This window comes from Canis lupus, chromosome 22, assembly GCF_011100685.1.
Source record: "Canis lupus familiaris isolate Mischka breed German Shepherd chromosome 22, alternate assembly UU_Cfam_GSD_1.0, whole genome shotgun sequence".
Classification (NCBI taxonomy): Eukaryota; Metazoa; Chordata; class Mammalia; order Carnivora; family Canidae; genus Canis; species Canis lupus.
Window position 1 is genome coordinate 57,839,167 of NC_049243.1, and position 21,834 is coordinate 57,861,000.

The 21,834-nt window shown below is 41.6% G+C and overlaps 1 protein-coding gene across 1 annotated transcript in view; it reads left to right on the forward strand.

Moving 5' to 3' along the window:
* MYO16 (myosin XVI) overlaps window positions 1–21,834 on the forward strand; it is a 481,192-nt gene that overhangs the window by 378,105 nt on the left and 81,253 nt on the right. The window contains exons 28-29 of the mRNA XM_038570035.1: window positions 1,532–1,634; window positions 18,609–18,705. Of these exons, the coding sequence (XP_038425963.1) occupies window positions 1,532–1,634; window positions 18,609–18,705 (200 nt within the window). The remainder of the gene's footprint in view (window positions 1–1,531; window positions 1,635–18,608; window positions 18,706–21,834) is intronic.

Sequence of the window (21,834 nt, forward strand, 5' to 3'; positions counted from 1 at the left end):
CAACTGATGGAGATGTGGAGGTTTGTAGGATCATGTAGGGATTGGGGAGGATTTATTTATTTATTTTAATTAATTTTTTTTTTACTGGCAATACTATTCTTTATTTTTTTTTTTTGAAGGAGAAGCATGCTTTTTTACAGCACCTGTAAACAAGTCAGTGAAGTATACTATTTTGAGTTTCCCCACATATATATTATTATTTTTTTGGAATGTTAGAATACCACAACACCAACTGCATTACATAATAGTTACTGAAGGCAAGTCAGGCTAAAACAAGGGTAAAGTTTTATGGCTAAAAATATTCATAGCAGCAACTTTTAAAAGATGATTTTATTAAATCAAGTCATTGCACTTGGTCATTTTATTGCTACAGCAAAACAAGGCCATTACATTTTTAATGTTTTCATTTCTGATTTTAACTGATTGTCTTATTCTCTTCATACATTTCAAGTTTAAATGCAAGCATAAAATGTTTACCAACAAATCAAGAGAGCACTTGTTTGTTTGTTTTTTTCCTGTGATCACAGTAAGAAGCATAAAAAAGAGAACCCCCATTCTCTTCCTATCTTCAGGCTTAAATTTTGTAAAGAGGTAACAGCTTTATAGTAAGACCAAACCACTAAATCTCAGTGGTCACACACAAGCACACACACAAATACTCCCAATATTGAAATACAAGTAGGAAAACTAGTAATACTATGTGTTTCAAAAAATAGCAAACCTGAAAAATACATTCACTAATAATTTGGCAATGACAGATTCCATGCTGTTCGTCTCTAGTCTGTCATTTATACTCACTTATAGAAAAAAAGAAAAAAAACAATGATTTATCTCCCAGTAAAGGCTATTATCATTATGTACCATTTTGTGATATGAACTTTATGAATAAAAACAAAATTTCCATATCAAGAGCAAATACCAGTAAATTGCTAGATTGAAGTAATCATTTTTTCCCTTTGAGTTTGGCTTTAAGAACTTTACTTTTCGGTCAAGGACAGAAAATAGAGCCACAAAACTTTACTTTTCCATTCTGACTGAGGAACATACAACGCAGATACTTTAAATGTATGTCGGCATTCATGACCACCTTCATTTTATGCACTGGTGAGAAAAATGACCAAGAAAAACTTTAAGAACACCCTGAAATCTGCTGGAAACTTCCCTCACCCCATTAACAGGGTGAGGAGGGGTCACTCCAGCCAGAAAGCTAGAGAATGATTTCTAGGATACAATGTTTTTATTTCTAAGGACTTTCATTAAAAGAAAGTAAAACCTAACTTTTTTAGCAAGAAGGAAATCATTCAACAAGTCATTTAAAAATATTAAAACAGGAATTAACAATTTTGTTGAGTAGTGACCTCATCAGAAAAGCCCAGACTTTAAAGAGTTAAAATGTACACGCTCAATGCACAATCAGGTTTCGGGATTGGGGAGGATTTAAAAAGCAGGGTGACAAAGACAGCTCTGCTGAACTGAAGCATTTGCTGGACAAACTCAGTCATGGCTTTCATGTTCCTGCTGCTTTTCACAGGTACAAGCCATTGGCCGATACACTCCTGGGCGAGAAGAAGCAGCTGTCTGCCGAGGAGAAGTGTCGCCTTGTTCTCCAACAGTGCAAACTGCAAGGCTGGCAGGTTAGTGACCAGCAAGTTGCTCACATAGTGGCTCAGGGTTGAAATAAGTGAGCTGAGTCACTGGGGGAGCCACCAGGCTCCCCGGCAAGAACTTTGATGTTTGGCAAGAAGAGACAGTCAGCGTATTCCCTGGAAACGCGTGTCTCTCTGACTTACCGGTTGTGGCAGCGTGGTGGCAAACACGTGAGGGAAACCAGCAAGCTCCCTTTGGGGCGTGGATGAGGACTTCGTGAAGCCGCCTTGTTTGCCCAGCTGTCAGAGTCACCTGTCACTCAGGCTTTCCGAGGGATCCGAAAGAGAGCAGAGATCAGAGAAGGCTGCATGAACACCTTGGTTTCTTGGCTCCTAGCTGGTAGGTGGTCAGCGTGCTTCAGACCCACTTCCCCATTCCTCAAGGGCCATATCTCCCCTGTTTGTGGTTTCTCTTTGCTGCCTCTCAGCCGCCCCACACTGACAATGTCCCTGTCCCTTCAACCTCACTCTGTGGCATAATTTTCCTAACTGGAAACATTTCGTTCTCTTCTGCGACGCCCCCCTTGGTTGGCAGCGTCCAGGGGCCCACTGGAGAGATAGATCCTCCTTCCAGAAGGAAGAACTAATGTGACGCAGAATAGCATGGGGGGCCCCAGAAACAGTGGGGTTCGGTTCTGATTTTATTCAGTACCTGAAACAACATCGGAATGCCATCAGTGACTAGTGTGCAGAACAGAAGGTTTGAAACATCAGAGAACTGAGGTCATAGTGATGTGAGAATGGGAAACAGAATAAAGCCCCAGACACCCCTGGACGTTTCTCCCTATAAAACAACAGAACGTGCTTAGGTGATGGCAAAGAGCGTGGCAGCTAATGGCCTTGGCAAAATATAACCATTACCAAAAAGCTGACATAAATGTCACATTAAAGAGCAGTAGGCATCTCCAAGGGACAGTGTAAGATAACGGATGAGGCTAAAGATGAGGGCTTTCCTTCAGATGGTTCAGAAGTGCCGGACGTGCGTGGCGGCGCCCACTCCAGGCGACACAGGCAGAGACTGCTGGCTGACATTGCCACACTCATCTGCCTGCAACGAAGGACAAGGAACCTAGAATGTCAGCACTGATGACTGATGGCTTAATTGTCTGTGCCACCCAATCTCTCTTTCTATTATCTTCTTTACCTCGCCTTTGTTTTAAACTAATAATGGAGCTGAGCTTTAAATAGTCTGAGGGAGGAAGCGCACACATCTGTAGTCGTCATGGATGCACATCCTTGCCGGGAGGTTGCAGTGGGAAGAGAGCACGGGGGAGTCACTAACACACAATGGTGTCCGCTCACCACTCTGGAGCCGGGGACAGGAGATGTGGGTGGGTTCACATAGGAACTGTTCCTCAGACTCGTAGGTAGCTGAAGTCATTTTGACTGAATCTTTGCCAGAGTTTTTAAGTATTTGAGTAGTAGTGGTTCATGAATACGTAAGTCTCAGATTCTTGTGTTGTATTTTTTCCCTTTAAAGAATACTCTCCGAGGGTCACCTGGGTGGCTCAGTTGGTTAAGTGTCTGCCTCTTGGTTTTGGCTCAGGTTGTGATCTCAGGGTCCTGAGATCGATCCCCATGTCAGGCTCCACTCAGTTCAGAGTCTGCTTGAGATTCTTTCTCCTTCTCCCTCTGCCCCTCCCACTCATACTCTTGGTCTCGCTCTATCTCTCCAATTAAAAAACAAATAATACAAAAAAAAAACAAAAACAAAAAAATAAAAAACAAATAATACAGATAAGGATAATATGTTTTACTAATACTGAAAAGAAACTCAAGTTGTAGGAAAAGGTGAGGGAACTTGGAACAGTTTTTCCAAAAGCAGGGAGTAACCAGGGTGCGTGAGGAGCGTCAATCCTCTGATACCTGTGTGTAGAGCATGCGTCACACATGGTGACTACTGGGAGGCAGTTGGTACACCCTGCAGTACTTGAAATTGCAGCTGGGGATGGTATTAAATTGGAACATGCATTGGGACTTTGAACAAGGTCATCAAAATAAAAAACAGAAATGGGTCCCCGTTTCATTACACTAGTCTACTTTCCTCACTCCTTAGTGCCCCACAGGAGACTAAAAATATGGGACAAAAAACAATAAATAAATCCATCTATTCACTGCACGTTTGCTTGTGTGTTCCATATTCAATAGTTAAGAAAGACTAATTTCTTCTCCAAAATGTAATTTTTCATATACTTTATAAAGAAAAATCATTGACTTCATAGAAATAAAGCCTATCTCTATTATACTTTTACACTTTTATGCTAGAATTTTTAATTGATTAATTAATTAATTTAGAAAGAGGGAAGGGCAGAGAAGAAAATCTTAAGGAGACTCCGTGGCCAACCCAGACCCCCCAGCTGGGCTCAATCTCACAACCCTGAGATCATGACCTGAGCCCAAATCCAGAGTCAGGTGTTCAACCTACTGAAGCCAGCCAGGTGCCCCAGCAAAAGAGCTTTTAACACATCATTTATTCCTGACCTGGAAAGTCAGACTCCTCAGTTTCAAAAGCAAAGCATTTGTTTGAAATGTGTTGGTCATTGTGGGAAGAATTGTTATTATTTTCCTCTGGGTGGTCAATCAGGGCAAATTGAATGAGGAGCTGTTGAAGCAATGTAAGGTCCTAAGGGGTGGCTGTTGTTTCTGTAGCATGATTTCCCAAATTGCTAAGAGTCACACTGTATGTTTCCATTAAGCAGTCTGTGTTCATCCTTTGGCTCTGAATGGTTACCAGGAATTGATAGTCATTCTTTTCCATATTTTTAAAAGCAGCACCAGAAGACAGCAGGCATCAGAGCCATCCTTTGCTGTGTGAAACTGCATAGAGTGTTAGCTAGAAATTCTATTCTCTTAACTAAAAATATGATGATCCGCTCACTGTCGCTCTGATAGATCTTGGAGGTGTTGTGAGATTGCTTCCGCTCCCCTTTTCATTAATCAGGCTCTGCGCAGGGAAGCCTTTGAGGCGTCAGTAGGGGGTTCTAGCTCCATGTTCTCCCACTTCGGTGCATTGCAGTGACTCCATGGCATCTCCTGTTTCAGCTGCGAATAGAGACATCTTCCCCTCAGTGCCATGGGGTTTGTTTACCAATCCATGCGTGCTGTTTATTCTCTGTGTGGTTGTGGGTCTGGCGTCCGTGTGTGAGGCTCTGGAAATTTTAATATTTTATACATGATGATTCCTCTCATCTACAGAATGTGTTACAACCATTCAGAGCTTTGGTTTTATTTGATTTAAACCTAATAACAACTGTACGCTGAAAAAGGAAAGTCTGCAGGGTGAGTGGTAATGACCTCATTTGAGATATGAGGAAATGGAGTCTTGCAGATCAGCATACTGATCAAGGTATTAGGTGCGGTTAATGTTTAGTTTCAGTGGAAAGGCCCCTTTGCTGAGACCGCATCTATGTCTTGCTATGCTGTGTTCTTTCCACCGCATTTAACTCGATCTATATCTTTTAATGTAACCATCCGAAGCCCTTTTATTCAGATTACAGAACTTGAAAGGCATAGATTATGTATCATAGTGTGAGCTTTGATCAAAGGCATTTATAGATTCCTTTATTATTCTGAGCAGATTGCTTCTTGAAGTTAGTATCTTTTTATGTTGATAATTCACCTGGTAGACAAGGAGAGTCACGCTGACTCCATCCCGTTGCAGGCGGATTCTGATCCCAATCTTTCTTACCCAAACCATCAGCCAGTGACCCTTACGTGGCTCAGTGCTTTTGGACTCTTCCTTCCTTACTGCATCTTGGAACAAAAAGGAGGAGAAGGAGAAAGCGGAGAGAAAGAATAGAAAGATAAGATGGACACCAAGACCTGGAATCAAACGAGGATTCTCAGGAAGGGTTTGATCTCAGTTTTAGACCAAGCTGCTACTCTGGTCGTCCCCAGGCAGCCCCAGGAATGGGAGACAATGACGCTCCTGGAAATGGAGTCAGGGTCCCACTCGCTTCCAGCTCACAACTTGAGTGAAGTTGGTCTGAGAATGGTTGTAGTGAGCCGTTTGAGTAAATCCCCAGTCTGCAGTGTGTCAGGCTTCACTCCCTGCCATATTCTAACTTTCCAGCATTCTGCACCTCTCCGACGTTTGTTCTCTCCTCTCTGCTTTCTTCTTACCCCTCACATTGTCCATCTTCTGTAAGATTACGGGCAGTCTCTCCATCATCGGGGATTTGTGTGTGTCGAGTTTGCTCTGTGTCCCCAGCACAGGGGGCAGAGGAGGAGGCATGGGATACAGTAGCAGATGAGTCTTGGTCTCTAAGAAGCTGCCAAACCATACTCTATATTTTATGTGGATACGTGGACCTTAAGAATGCACATTAGGATCTGGAATAATTCACAACCCAAACCTGAGAGTTGTAATATCTAGGGAGTTGTTTTGAGATGATAGTCAAGTAGAAGTTTAGCCCATATCTATGATTAGAAGGTAAATGGGTTAATAAATTACCTATGGAATTAAGAATTGTTTTTAAAATTTGTTACTGCCCCATAAATACAATTTAAAGAGAATATTGTATAGGGCCAAATTAATTCTTTTAAACATTTATGAAAAACCTGTTAATCACACTGCTTGGGTTTTGCTCTAAAGCATTTTCGCCTTCAGATAATAAGTAACCTGTTGTGTATTTTACACCAGGAGCCTTCACTTCTAGAAGGAGCCTTCAGCCTTCTGCCCCATGATTCCAAACGGTCACCACAAGTTTTAGTGAACTTGCTCATGATGCTGTTCTCTTAACATTCTCAACATCGCAGATTTCACATCAGATGCTTTTATTTTGAACAAAAGTGAAAAATGATCAGGAGGTAGTGGTGGCTGCCAAGGAGCCCTACTTGCCGGTGGTTTCTTGTTCATGTTTACAAGTAAATGATAGGTCTTTAAAAATATGGTGGCCTAGTCGGAGCCTCATCCTTATTTCATGTGGAATTTAAGCTAGTTGTTGCAGGAGGGATGGAAGGTTCTGGAGGTAATCTGAGTAGACTGACTCAATATGATTGACTTGCAGAACTTTGGTGAGAGCCCCTTGTGATTTCTTCCAGGATCTCAGTTTTCTGTATCTCACTGGATATAGTTTTCTTTATGAAACAGATTCTTCAGATTACTTCATATGTGGAAAAGATACAAAGAGTTTGAATTAAGTCACAGTCTGAAAACAAGTTGCATGGAGCCGCTTGTTATTCACCTTCTGTTGTTGGTTTTTAAAAGTTATTCAGGTATTTGCTCCATCTAAACAGACATTTTCAGTTCAGTCCTCCTTTAAGGGTGTTTTGAAAATAATCCCTCCAAATCCAGGCACATTTAATCAACCACTTTCTGCCCTGATTTCCCCATGCCACAGAAAAGTGACTGGCAGGCATTTAGGCCCATGTGGAACATGCTTGTTTTGCTATGTTATGTCATTTATGTAAAGTGAAAACTTTTGAAACTACTAATTCTAAGTGGAAAAATAAATGGTATAATCTGATTTTCACACATTTTATATGAATCAACTGGTTATAGGATGATTTTTTTCTGTGTAGTTATTTGAATGCTATATTCATTTGAAAGCCATCTGGTGGGATGACGAAGGGAGAAACAAATCTGTCAGAGTCAGCCCCTGCGCTGCCAGGGGCGCTGCTTCCCAACACAGGCACTCGGAGCACAGGGAAAGTCAGTGCAGGGAACGGTGGCCCTCGCTTGGGGAAGCTTTCACTGGTGAAATGTCACTGTCCTTTCAAACAGATTGTGACAGCTTTGGGGCGGAGGAGGCTTTGTGGAAAGGCAGAGGAGAGAGTCCTGTGAGGTGAGGCTCCTTTGAAGCAGGGAAGATTACTGGAAGCTGGAAGAAGAAATGGAGAGCCTGTGACATGGTCTCAGGGTGAGAAGGCAGATCCAGCAAGACTTCCGGTGACTTTCCTCAAGATTATACAAGCAGAAAGTGAGAGACAGAGCTAGAACTTCAGCTTTGTCCCAACAACCCATGTGACATGATAGCTACTCACTCACATGTGAGCACATGCTTGTGTGTGTGTGTGTGACACAGAGCAGGATCGCGATCATGTCAGACCTAATAACAAGGGGCTCTCACAAAAGACAAACCCTGAATCTGAATGAAATGCACTTTTCCTATTTTGTTCACTAACAAAAAAATACAAGACTTATTTTCTTTACCACCAACTTCTAGTGTGAGTATCAGGGGATGGCCTAGATTTCATGGCGTGTCTCCATAAAATATATGATCTTTGAAGGAGCCACTCTTACAGTGCTGAGAATCATGAGATTAACATTTTACCATAACATTAAATAAAATCCGTTGGATGAAGGATTTATTATTTCATTAATCTAAAATAGTACAGTAGAGAAAAGATAATAAAAGTAAGAGCAAGAAACTGTTAAAGTTTTAAGCACCTTCCACTCTTTTTACATCTTCTAAGACAAGACAATGGTATTAGAGCCCTTGGCTCTTATTAGCACAATAAATTAATGGTTTATAACCTTTGTTTTATTACTCAAGGAGCACTTCATAAATCAGCTGTAAGTACAAGCTAGAAAATAGCCTATAAAATTATTCTTTCTCTCACATTCCTTCCCTTTCTCTAGAATTATTAATGTTGAAAGTAATAAACGTTAGTGATCTTAGCATATCTCTTGCTACTGTGTGCATTATAAACTGAGAATTACTATATAGATGCGTGTATAAGGGCTTTCCTTTTTTCTCTTACATTAGACAGACATGTGCATATATATGAGCACATTTTTGTATGAAAGTATTTATTCTTGATAAGAAATTTGAAAAATAGAGAAAATTAAAGAAGAAAATATAAATCACCCATAAATGAACTACCCAGAGATAGGTACTCCAAATGTTGGGTGTGTATCCACTGACCAAGCTTTTAAAAATGATGTTTACAATGTCTGATTCCTGGTCTGTGTGTCTCTCTCCTCTTTCACTCTGAACTTCATTGAGTAAAAACAGTATGTTTTCATATACATATATATATATATATATGTGTGTGTGTGTATGTGTGTGTGTCTCATCATTACATTCCCTTACATCCCTGTAGAGTCTGGCACATAATAGATACTGAACCAGTATTTGTTGAATGAATGAATGAACCTACTTATTACCAGATTTTCTCCTTGGAAGTGAAGGTATCCACCATCAAGCCTTACGGACATTTATGATACCTTCTCCTTTAAAGTAATTTCACATCGTTCCTCTCAGCTTCCTTGCACAAAAGGCTTAGTATAATATCTGTCACATAATAGTAAGTGAAATCTAGCTGTGCCTGGTCCTAATCCAGCTCTTATCTCTTAGAATGCTACTTCATTTCCCCCTGCTCCAGGCTTATGTTTGATTAAGGCAACAAGCATTTATTGAGCACCATTGATGTTCCTGAAGTCACACAGGAGCGATATGGTACAATGAGAAGGCATAATGCTATGTCCCTCGTACGTGGCATATAGGCTCACAGGGTTGGGACCGGGAGGGAGATCAGCAATAATAAAGAAGCACAGAGTGGTTGGGATCCACTTCAGGAGGGAGCCCACAAGGACCCTGGTTTAGAGAGGGCAGGTGTCAGGAAGGACATCTCTCCAATGAACACGTGTGGGCTGAGATCTGAAGATTGAAGAGCAGGAGGTGCGGTCTGGGGCAGGAGCAGAGTGTGCCAGCCCTGAGATGAAGTCAGCTGAGGGCTGGTGGTGGCCGGAGCGCTGGGAGAGAATGGTCCATAGGGCAATGTTTCTCAACGTGGTGTTTTCTTTATTGCCATACTAGGGAGGAAAATTAGCGAGAGAATTACTCCTGAATTCATTCCTGGGAAGGGTGAAACAGTCTTTGCTATGGCACTGGCTTGCGGAGCTCCAAAGCTCAGTTCTCCTGGACAGTAGCTAACAACAGCTCAACAGCTCCTAAAAAGTGGTGGAGCTGTCCATGTGTCATCCAGTGTTCCATCTTGTATACATCCATCTCATTGTCCCCAGTTCCAGGTTTATTTAGTCCTAAAGCAAGCCTTTATTAAGCACCTATTGTATACTACAAACTTGTAATAGCAAAGGAGTTTTTTGCAGATCAGGAACCAGTTTCACTCCTTGGGGACATCAAGTCACCACCTTTAGTACTGGGCTTAGTGGTAAGCAGGGGTCAAGTCTGTGGGATCTTGGTTGCATCAGAACCAAGATGTTCTTGGTTATGCTTTAAGTTCATTTTGAAGCCATCGATAAGCTTCAGAGAGGATGGTGACATGACCTGATTTATGCTTTAAACGTGAAAAAATGCACTGCTGGACAGCAAGAACAGAGCTGGGAGGCCGGTTGACAGGTGAATGTAGATGGAACAAAGGACAGCCAAGGCAGTAAAGGGACAGAATACGACTCACAGTGACCTTCAATAGATAGGCCTATTCCATCACTTGAAGAGCTAAGCCTCTTTTCAAACCGACATTATTAACAAGGGCAAATTTGCTGCACAAAATATGTATGGATCTCCAAATGATGGAAGCACCTGGCCCTCTAGGAGTTCAAAGCAGAAGATGGTTCACAAAAATAAATATAGATGAATCTTAGGGAAAATGTGAACACACCACAGAACAAATATTTGGGAAATTACAATAGCTCTGTAAGTATTTTTTTAATACCTAAAAATGCTCTTCAGGATGAACAATATAAGAGCTGGTGCCCAAGATGAAGCGCCAGTAGTATTCCTTGTTTTAGAAGTAGAGCGAACCTCAGAAGGCACAGATGGCAATGACTTGGCAGATGATGGTGCTGGAGAGCCCTCTGTGTTTCTCTGTGTGCAGGCCGCGGGCAGGATGACGGGCTGTGATCGTGTGGCCACTGCTGTTAATCATTTATAGCATACACATTCCATGAGACAGGTAATTCTTATTCATATTCTCAAGGCCATTTTGTTGAAAACAGTGACCAGACGGTGTCCCTTCGATGACTACATCAACTTCTCCAAGGCACTGTCTCCTCTCCAATTCTGAAGCTGATCAGCATTGTTTGGGTTTGGCTTTGGTTCACTTTGCCCACTGTGTGACTGAGCTGAAGAGGTTTACTTTCCCAAGTGCTCTTGACCACAGCAATGTGATTTCTGTAATGACGTACTATGTAGGCTCAAACAGGGAGTTATTCACACTAGTCAGCTCAAAGTAGGAGTTTTTGTTCATCTCTGCTTGCTGTACAGGTCATACTGTTCTAGGTGAGAGTAATTAATTTTCTTAACCTGTAATTATATGTAATTTGAGCCGAACCACCTTCCTCAAATACCGGAAGATGTGGTACTCCATTCGATGTGTGTGGCTGTAATTATCTTCTCTGTGTTGAACTGAAACTTCAAGAATAGTCTATTTATAACAAAGAGAACTTGTATTTTAGCATAAATGTATCCTCTGAGGATGTTTAAAAATATATCTAGAGCCAGGCTGAACATTAGAATATTTCCAGTTGGTAGTTTCTCAAAGCTACCATGAAAATGTACAGTATTGAAATATCAATAATCAAACATACACACATAGAATAATGCCCATCCTTAGAAATGTAATGAATCAAAGAAGCAAATAGGGGAAATATGTGAATTCAGCCTGAAGAAGATGAATTTTGGTTAAAGGGTTGTCTAACTGAGCTTCTTGGAAGGATAGACCATGTTCTATTCTTCCTTGTGGTTCTAGAGCCTAGCAAGATGCCTGGTATCAGGAAAGCCCCTGGTCATTGTTGGGATGGATGGATAGATAGATAGATAGATAGATAGATAGATAGATGAGTGGATGAATAGAGGGATGGGTGGGCAGGTGGGTGATTGGATACAGGGAAGGATGGATGTGTGCATGGACGGATAGAGGGATGGATAGACGAGTGGATGAGTGGATGAAACGCTGGATGAATGATTAAAGAGATGAAGAGGACAGACACTTGGTAGGATAGATGGGTGAAATAAATATGAGAAAAGAAAATGAGGAAAGCTATAATGATACAATGTGCCCATAGTATGTGAAAATGACACACAATAAGGCATAAGTGTAGGGCTTTTCTTGGGTGCATGTGGAAGTGTTGGGGTTTGGAGCTGTTTCTGTCTGGAAGAGATTACCTTGTAGGTACAGAAAGTGCTTTGCATGGTGAAAGTAGAAAGAAGAGTGCTTTAAAGGAACACAATGATATCCTCAGATCAGCAGGAAGGAAAACAAGGCTGATGGGAGACTGATGCAGACATCAAAACACGTAAAAGAAAGACTGGTGCTCAGAATGTTGTCAAGAAAGCTGTTTTAAAACTGGGAAAAGACCTTCTTTGGTAGGGAATTTTTGGGAGTGCTAGTATGATGGTGAATAATGACCACTTTTGATGCAACTATAACATGATATATCTTGTCTTTTAAATGAGAAGTGCTTATAAGAATAATGCTACTGTTTTTAAAGTAAGGAATATTAAAATTTTCAAGGATTAATTCTTTGTCAGTAATAATGAAAAGAAAGCATTTTTGCAGCAAAAAATAAGCATTCACCATAAACTATTATTAAATGTATGGTAATTATTAATAAAGATATGTCAATAATTATAGACATAGTATCTAACATAACACTTAGAGCAGTAGTGACATTATTATTATTTTTTTCAGTAGTGACATTATTCAATACAAACTCCATGCATGAGAATGCTGCAGGCCCTTGATGGTATCTTAAGTCTCTAAGAGAGAGTTTTCTGCTCTCACAGAGTGTGTGGGAAGCTAAAGTAACAGTAAATAACACTCATTTTAAAAGAGTAAGAAGTGTGAGCTCTTCAGAGATTAACAAAAAAGATATTATGGAGGGATCCCTGGGTGGCTCAGCGGTTTAGAGCGGTTTAGAGCCTGCCTTCGGCCCAGGGCGTGATCCTGGAGTCCCGGAGTCAAGTCCCACATCGGGCTCCCCTGCTTCTCTCTCTGCTTGTGTCTCTGCCTCTCTCTCTCTCTGTGCCTCTTGTGAATAAATAAATAAAATCTCTTTTTTTTTAAAAAGAAAAAAAAGGATATTATGGAGGGCTTTGAATGCTGAACCCAAAGGTTTACATTTTAGCTTCTAGGCAATATGGAATCATTGAATATTTCTGGATTATTAGTAATTTGGAGGCAATGTGCAAGATGAGTCAAAAGCAGGTAAAGAATTAGAGGGCCGGATAAATTCTAGATTTCAGTTTGCGATAAACTTATAGGAGAAATTTGTTGGCACCAGAAATATGCAAGGTTAACACTTTTGTTTCTCACTCTTTTCATTGGATGCATTTTTACAAAATGAATGAGTTCAAATAGTTTAAGCAATTTTTTAAAAATGTATTTAAAATGAACTGCCTTTTAAGATCTGAGTTCTTGTTATCGCTAGTGTCCATTATAATCACCCTTGAAATTCTGCTGTCTTCCTTTTAGCATTCCATTTACTTTTATATCCTTCACCTTAACAGATGTAACTTTCGATCTTTATTTTCCAACATCAGCCTAGCCCACATGATCTCACAGTCAAGTTAACTATTTGGACAGGTACACAAATAATGACAAAAACAGGAACTCAGTGGTATTACAGAGGTACAGACTAGGTGCATTAGGGATGTGGATGTGCTATTATAATGAAATCATTATTTTAAGGTACACGCTAAACTCAGAGTTCACCAAGCTGTCTATGTTGTAAAGGGTAAATAGGAGCTTATCCAGTAGAGGATTGAAAGAAAGGCATATAGTGTATGTTAGCCAGAAGAGAAAACTAAGCTCCCATTTTGGAATAGTGAGCAATAGATATGGCTTGAGAATAGATAAACCTCAATGCATTGAATAAAGCCATACTATAAAAAGACAAACAAACATTTCAGAAGAGTTTGAATATTTTCCTGAAAATCGTGACCTGCTATTAGATCACTTCAGGCATGAAAGTAACATGAGCTCGATGTTTAGAAAGACCGCTCTGAACATAGTTTTGCCCCAGTCTCCCAGTCTGTGAATGGGGGACATTCCTAAAAGGGCGAGGCCAGTATTAGGCTCCTCCTGCTGGAATCCCAGGATTGCCATAGAAACCGTGAGTGTCTGTACCCCTCACAGGAGGGCCACCTTTACCAGCAAGCTTGCTCCACCTTCTGTTTGTCTGCACCTCTGTGATTGGAGGCAGCCTTCAGTGATGATGGGGAGAAAAGGGAGAACATATTCATAGGTCCCTTTGATCTCTCTCCAGTGTGTCATCCAGGCCACCTACATGCCATCCAGCAGCTGTCTATGATCCCCCAGCCTCCACCTCTAAAAAATCCCTGAGAACTGTAGCAGTAATTGAAGCTTTCGAAGTCATCAATGACAATTTTGTTTAATCTCTTAAAATCTGCCACTTCAAAAAAAAAAAAAAAAAACCTAATGGTTTTCTAATAAAAATAGCGATGACTATAATTCACAGATGGTTTACTTTTACAGGAGTGAGAATGACATTAACATTTTAATCTCAGATCAGAACACTCTGCATCTAGGGAGTACACAAGGAGAGGGCTCAGTAGGAGAATGTTTTAACCTCTCCTTCTCTTTGATTATGAGAAACATCTTCTTCTAAGAGAATGCAACCAAAATAAAAACTGTAGGTGATCGGAACATTTGGTTGCATTTGAATGAATCCTAATGCATCAGATTTGGTATAGCACACTAAGGCACAGATTACAGAGTAACTTTACAGGAATTCATTCCCATAGAAAAAATTAAAGTGGCCAAGATTTTTCTCCTGATCAACATCATTAGTAGACAATGGAAATACAGAATCTGGGTTTTTTTGGCTAAAAAAGATTCCTAGATTTATGTCCCAGTAATACTTAGCCCGAGTGATAGCAGAGGACTTAAGACTACAATGTGTTACTCAAAACAGTTTCTGACAAAGAAATCCAAAATACTACTAAATGATGAATTTCATTCTTTAAGGAAGAAGAAGCATTTATTATAAACATGACATCTCTAAAAGACCAGCAAAGTCAAACAAATCTTAAAATTTCCAGTGAGTCTCTCCAAATATTGCCAAACCACAAATAAATTATGTGGTAAAAACATAAGTAGAAAGAAGAAAGAAAGAAAGAAAGAAAGAAAGAAAGAAAGAAAGAAAGAAAGAAAGAAAGAAAGAAAGAAAGAAAGAAAGAAAGAAAGAGTCTGCCCATTGGATAAGTATGAAGTATACTCAAATAGCTGAATAGAATTTTTTAACCCATCTGAATGTGATGGTAGAACAAAACCCCCGCCACGCAAGCAAAGTCTCTGGCTACCTTAGGGGGACACTTGTAATGTAAATTCAGGCTTCTATCCCTTCCCCCTCCCAATGAACCAAAAGCCCAGAAGCCTCCTTCATTTGCAAAGTCTTTGGATTTACCTCTGGAGAATTTTCAAGGGCACAACTATACCAAACCTCGCCAGGAGCTTTGGAAGCTGCCCTATCCTCTGGCTCCCAGAGGAGCGTCTGCCTGTCTAGCGCCACACCTTCTCACATGCCCTGTGCCTCACATTCCTGCCCAACTCCTCCCTTGCCAGGGATCCCAATCCATGGATCTCAGGAAGGAGTCCTTTTTTTTCCTGCCTGCAAGACATTCAGGTCTGCCTTGTGAAGCACTCAGACCACTCACTCCTTAACTACCCACCTTCCACCTTCAGGTCCTGTGATGTCTCTAATACACTGTGAGAAAAACCTACTGCTTCCATATTTACCCCTCTTCTAATTTAGCTCCCATATGTGAACTGAAAACTGGACATTCCTGAAAATACTGTTATGAGGTTTCACTTTTTCTCACTTCCTGTGTCTCAGTGGAGGAGCAAGGCCAGCTGACTCATTGCTCCCCAGCCTTCTGTGTTACATCTATACCATATGTAGAACACTTTCACCCCACTTTTCTTTTATCGCCCCCGTCATTTGTTCTATCACCTACTGGCTTCCATGACTTATCTTCAGTTTGCTGAATGACTTAGGGTCTGGCTTATGTTTTCATTGTCCATCATATCTTATTTTCATCCTTGAAGACATTATCATCCACCGCTATGACTCATCTTATACCAGGATTTCACAATTCCTTATGTTCTGTTTCTAATCTGAATCCACCCTCCCCACATCCCTACCACTTGTGAAGTTCAAGAATATATCTTCATATTCTTAAGGAGATGTAAATATATGTGCATAATGGCAAATATACAATGCAATATAATAAGAGAAATAAAGAATCATTCATAGGGTGTTCTGGGAACACAAATGAAAGTCATCAAAGCCCTACTAGGTGTAGATAAATGAGTACCAGAAATCTAGTAATGGAGGTAGAGTTTGATTTCAGTCATGAAGGATAAATAAGAGTTGGCCAACAGACAAGCAACAGTGGGTTTTCCAAATCTGAAATGTCAATGACATTATATTGTCCCACTTCACCAAGTGCCTCCCAGAGCCAAGCCCAACAACCCATTCTTCCAGACGGTTTTAAGAAGGAACTTTATAAATTTCATATAAAACTTCAAAAAGTATTTTTATGAAGTTTAGCCAAGATCCTCTTTAAATCTTTCAGTGCATCTACATTGTTCATAGAAAAATGTCTAGGTTTTCCTGGAATACTTTTCAAAACGTGGCCACCAATTATGTGTGTCGCTTCTTCCCTCATCACTGCTCATGCAGCTATGCCTGAGGATAGATTCCCTGCCCCTTGGTGTTCACAGGCTGGTTTTTCTATCCCATATTCATCTTCTCCCTCTATCCCTAGACACCGTGGAGAATTCCTACCCATCCTTCAAGACTACATGGCTTAGATAACTTGCTTCTCAGTGAATCCTGCCTGACCCGTCTTAATCACCTCTTCTCTTTGGTGTCCCTTAGACATGACTCTCATTTTTGCTCACTGTTGGTCATCCCCAGAAGCTTCTCTTTGAGGACAGTATCCTCCTTTGTATCCCCAGGATCTAGCACAGTTCTCAAGATAAACCTTCTTCGGTGTTTTAAATGACTGTTAGATATATCACTGTAAAAGATCTTTGTCATCCAATCCAACACCCTTCAGCGTCTCCATTTAATTAAGAGAGTGGAACTAGAATCCAGTTGTCTTAATTCCATCACGTAGGTCTTTTCCCATGTCGAGCTCCTGCCATAAATTAGTTCCCCTAGGTATCATTACTGACTCCCACCCATTGTGTAGAATTGCTAGCTCTCACTCTTCTAGACTTGCAGGTTGGGACACAGGTTTGCATGAATTTTGCCTCTGGGATTAAGCTTCCCACCATGAGTTGCATGCACACCACAGTCAACGATGAATAGAAAGATGCCATGCTCCCTCCTTCCCAGTGCCTGTCTCACAGATTTGTTCCGCAGTGCTCACAGACAGTACCAACTGTTCTTCCTGTTGACTGCCAAAATAAGTCAGCAGTTGGGAAGGGGGAAAAAAAGAGGCTATGAATTATGGAAAATAACTAGGGAGAGGGAGTGGCAATACAATGGGAAAAAGTAGCAACTCTCTGTACTTTCCCACCCAGGTGACTGTCTCAAATTTCAACAAACTAAAAGAAAACTAAATGAAGACCAGGATCCAAGCCACTGAAACAGGACAGTATTTGAGAACTTTCCCCATTAATCGGACTCACCAGCCTGGCCACCATAATGCAAGACTCAGGCCCCAATCGCTTGCACAACCGTGTGTTTCATTAAGACAGCAGATCATGGCGAAGGGGGCAGTTAGGTGGAAGGATGAGGAGTGAAGTGACAACATATGTTTGGAATAAACCCAGTTTCCATATGAAAAGGTTCGTAAACCACCACTGGCCAAGCCTTCTGGAGACAAGTCTGACCTATAAACCCTTCCAGTGCCTAATGGTGTGTGCTACGTGCAAGCTTTGGGTGTCATTGTGATGTATGCCAGGGCTGTGGGGTGTTAGCATCTTAACATCCCCAGCTCATGCTTGGGATCACACGTGTTAGTCTTCTCATTTTGGTGGCGTTTATCTCAAGTGCTAAGAATATTATCACAAGGTTTGCCTGAGCAGTTTTTTTCTTAATCTCACAGAGTATCACCTCGGAGCTCCCACAGCACCTCATGTTAGTATTTACCAGGCCCTTCTGTAATTATTTATGTTTGCTTCTCCTCAGAGCCTGCATGAGTTTACATCGTGAGGGGCATTCCTCACACCTACCACACTTCTGTGAATTCTTAGAAGATATGCACAACACACAAGGAAATTATTTTGAAGATGCATGGATGTGGTTTATTGTTTTGTGGCTTTAAGACTTTCCTTTGGCAGCTGTCATCCTCAGTAGCAGCACGTCTGGACTAGCTCGCATACCACTATAGCTTTTGTAGAAGCTGATTTGGTGACTCGCTTTTTAAAAATTCCGGAGAGAAATGCTCATTGTATTACTGTTTACACAATCATCTAGAAGATTATTGCTCATAGATGACTTTGTTAAGACCTTTTACTTTTGTGCTGTAGCTCTATAATTGTGGTTGTATAAACATTCAATTTATCATAATACACAGTGTAGGGGGGAAAAATAATTGAAACAATTTTGTGTGTCAGCTTTATGGGTTTTTTTTTTTTATGTTTCTGTTTTATTGCTTTCCTTTTCAGAGACTCAACCCCCCTGCTTTGAGTTGAGGAAAGAAAAGAATCACAAAGGGTGGATGAGGGTCTAGAATGTGAGCGTTGTTGATGGGGATGGTCTTACCTTCTGATGGAGTCATGGCCACTGTTCCTCATTGGCCCTACAGGGTGCAACCACCACAAGTCTAGTATGAGGGCATTTGCAAATATTAATGACCATATGTGCACACAGCAAGCACACTTATTCGAATAGAACCTTTGGGATTGTGAGTAAATGTAATAGTGTTGTTAAGAATTAAAGAAGATGTACCGGAATTAATTTTGTTAGCTTTGTTTCTTCTAATCCTCTTCTGGAAAAACCTCTTGCCTGACTGTTTTCCCATCATCATTTTTGGCATCTTCATGCTGTTTAATGTCTCCCTGCTGTTTGTGTTTTAGATGGGAGTCCGAAAAGTGTTTCTAAAATACTGGCACGCCAACCAGCTCAATGATATGTGCCTGCAGCTGCAGAGAAAAATTATAACCTGCCAAAAAGGTAACAATTACACCCTAATCTTTCTGAACCTCTTTGAGCTGAAATACAAAATCATTTAATGCACCCCTGAGTTGAAACATTAGTGGGATCTATGCTGTAGGGGGTCCCCTCTGTCCTTATGATGACACTGTATGTGGGCAGCTTTCAGGCACTGAGCCAGCACGGTGGCTCTGTTTGCTCTTTACCTGTCTCTCAACCAGCCTATGCACATGCTGCTCTCATAGTTTATCTGGTACACATTCCATCTGAAATTTTATATCAAATTTTCACCTAAATCACAATTTGGAAGAGGGAATATTCATATCTTATGTACTCAGCCATCACCTCGCAAATATTCATGCTTGTTGATTTGCTCAGAAGCACAGGCCAAAGATGTACCTTTGAATCCTCAGTGGGAACCCCTCCACATGGCATGTAGGTACAGATATGAGCCAGATAGAGGCCACTTCAGTCAGCGCCACTGGTGTGCTGGGATTTGGAGGACTGGCATAGGCAGGTTAGCCAGGATATGTTTTATGTAATTCGACATGTGCCTTGGGAAAACCCTTGACTTTTGTTTTTCTTTTATGAAGTGACAGTAATATTGGAGTATAATCTTCAATAGCAGACAGCTTCACTTTAGTGTTGGGGGAGATTTCCATGTAGAATTTTTTTCCCTATTAAAAACCCAAATGACCACTGAAAATGGGTACATTCAAAAAATTCTTAACTCACATAAAATATGCATATAATGAATAGACACTAATTTTCTAATTTTCTTAAAGATTTAATTATATTATATATCATAAATAAAATATTTAAAGCTTTCCTAAAGAAGGAGAAGTTATAGGCTAGTTTTGGGGAACCTGCTGTAATGGGCTTAGCTCTCTGATATCTCTAACAAGGTTAAGCGCAAGCATGACTCGCAGGATGCAGAAATCAGTTTTATTCTGTTCAAGCCTCTGTCCATGGAGCCCCTGCTTCTCCAAGGGAGTCCCATCATTTTCTAAGGATAAAAAGCCCTGCTACATGCTGGTGACTCAGCCTATCTCCAACAGAATTTTACATTTCCGGTCCAAGTAATGCTCAAATTTCAGAATTACCTTGCAAGTTAAACCATCTTTCTTGGCCACCTCAGGCCCCGCAGGTGGGGCATGGGCGCGGCTCTCACCCTGTCTGTGCAGGTGCGTGTAGACCCTTGGGGCTGACAACACAGGGAATGGTAGGGGCCCGGGCAGTGCTTCTGTGTAATCTGGCATTGGGTTTCTCTGATGGGGCTGCAGGTGTTCAGAGGCTCTTGGCATCCTCGGGAGCACAGAAGCAGCCCTCTGCACTGCCCACCGCAGAAGTGGCACAACCCCTCCTCAGGACAGTCGCTTTTAATTCTCCCTCGGCCTCTAGGCATCCACAGACAGTCTGGGCCTGAGTGCTCTCATAAAGCCTCTTTATTTTTTTTTATTTTGTTTTTAAAGATTTTATTTATTTATTCATGAGAGACACGGGGCGGAGTGGGGAGAGAGATAGGCAGAGAGAAGCAGGCTCCATGCAGAAGCCCGACGCGGGACTCGATCCTGGGACTCCAGGATCACGCCCTGGACCGAAGGCAGGGGCTAAACCGCTGAGCCATCCAGGGATCTCCCCCATAAAGCCTCTTTAAAGGACTCCAAGCAGGCAGCTCTTGACAAGTACATCTAGTGTCCGAGAAACACAGCGTGGGACCCTGACAGGTATAGTGCCTTCCAGCAGAGCTGCCAGGCAGTCAGCACTTGCCAGCACCTGCTTCAGGTCCCATGGCCCACCTTGTCCTCTGAACTCCATGGTCCCGTGGCTGTTTTTCTGCATGGTCTCCTGAAGCCGGTGTCACCAGGCTGGAGGTCAGCGTGGTATGGGGAGCCCCGGCGATGGAGGTAGTCCACCGTGGCTCTGGGCAACTCTTGCTTCCCTCTGGGTTATGACAATCTGGCCTCCTTCACTTCATCCTTCCTCTCTGTAGGAAGAGGGTCCCAGGTCAGTCTGCACCACCGCCTTTGCAGTTCCTTCTGTGGGATCGGCCGCATCAACGGCTGTGCCATGTGGGCACCTGTGGCAGCAGCATTACCTGGGAGCTGGCTGGAAATGCAGAATCTCCGGCCCCCACCACCTCCAAAATCAGAATCTGCACTTGCAGCCTTAGCTGATGCATATGGGGAACCCCCTCGCCAAGACCAGCGCCTAACCCCTGAGCTAGGGAGCCAACGGAGAATCCCATTTACTGTCATGTTATCTGTACATAGAACAGGATCTCAAATTCTCCTGGAAGTCTTCCTTCAATACAATTAGAAGAATCTGCACCCCTTCTTCCATCGGGGATGCTCCACTAGAGACGTCTCCTCTCTTTAACGACAAAGATTAAGCTGGCCCTACTGACCTGAAATGGAAGGAACAACCAGAATTCTAGTTATTCCTTCACCTTCAAAGATAAAAATTGAGATAGGCCTTAAAACAAATGGCATCACGATAAAAACCCAAATTTCAGATTGCATGAATGAAATAATGGATATAAAAGCATCTTTAAAATTACAGGCTCGGGATCCCTGGGTGGCGCAGCGGTTTAGCGCCTGCCTTTGGCCCAGGGCGCGATCCTGGAGACCCGGGATCGAATCCCACGTCGGGCTCCCGGTGCATGGAGCCTGCTTCTCCCTCTGCCTGTGTCTCTGCCTCTCTCTCTCTCTCTCTGTGTGTGTGTGACTATCATAAATAAATAAAAAAAAAAATTAAAAAAAAAATAAATAAAATTACAGGCTCTTCAATGCAAAGCACTAATTATTGATCTTTATTTTTACATGTCTTGGAATGGTCCCTTCCGTACTTTTTGCTACTGGGAAATTTACTCAAAATTTATACAAGCTGGAGTGACTTCCAATTTTACAAGGGTTCTCATTTTTCCTTCGTATGTGTTGGGGGGAAACAAGCTATAACTTTAAGCATTTCAATATTAAATGGAATTACTCCTAACAGAAGTCTCTTCCTGATCCTAGCTGTTCGTTTTGTCCTGGTGGAAAACTGTCTTTAAAATCTCAGTGCTGCCAGTGTCACAAAAGCCATCTTTAACTTGTCTGAAAAGAGAGCATGTATCAGTTATCGATTATGGCAGATTTGTTTTTACTGCTT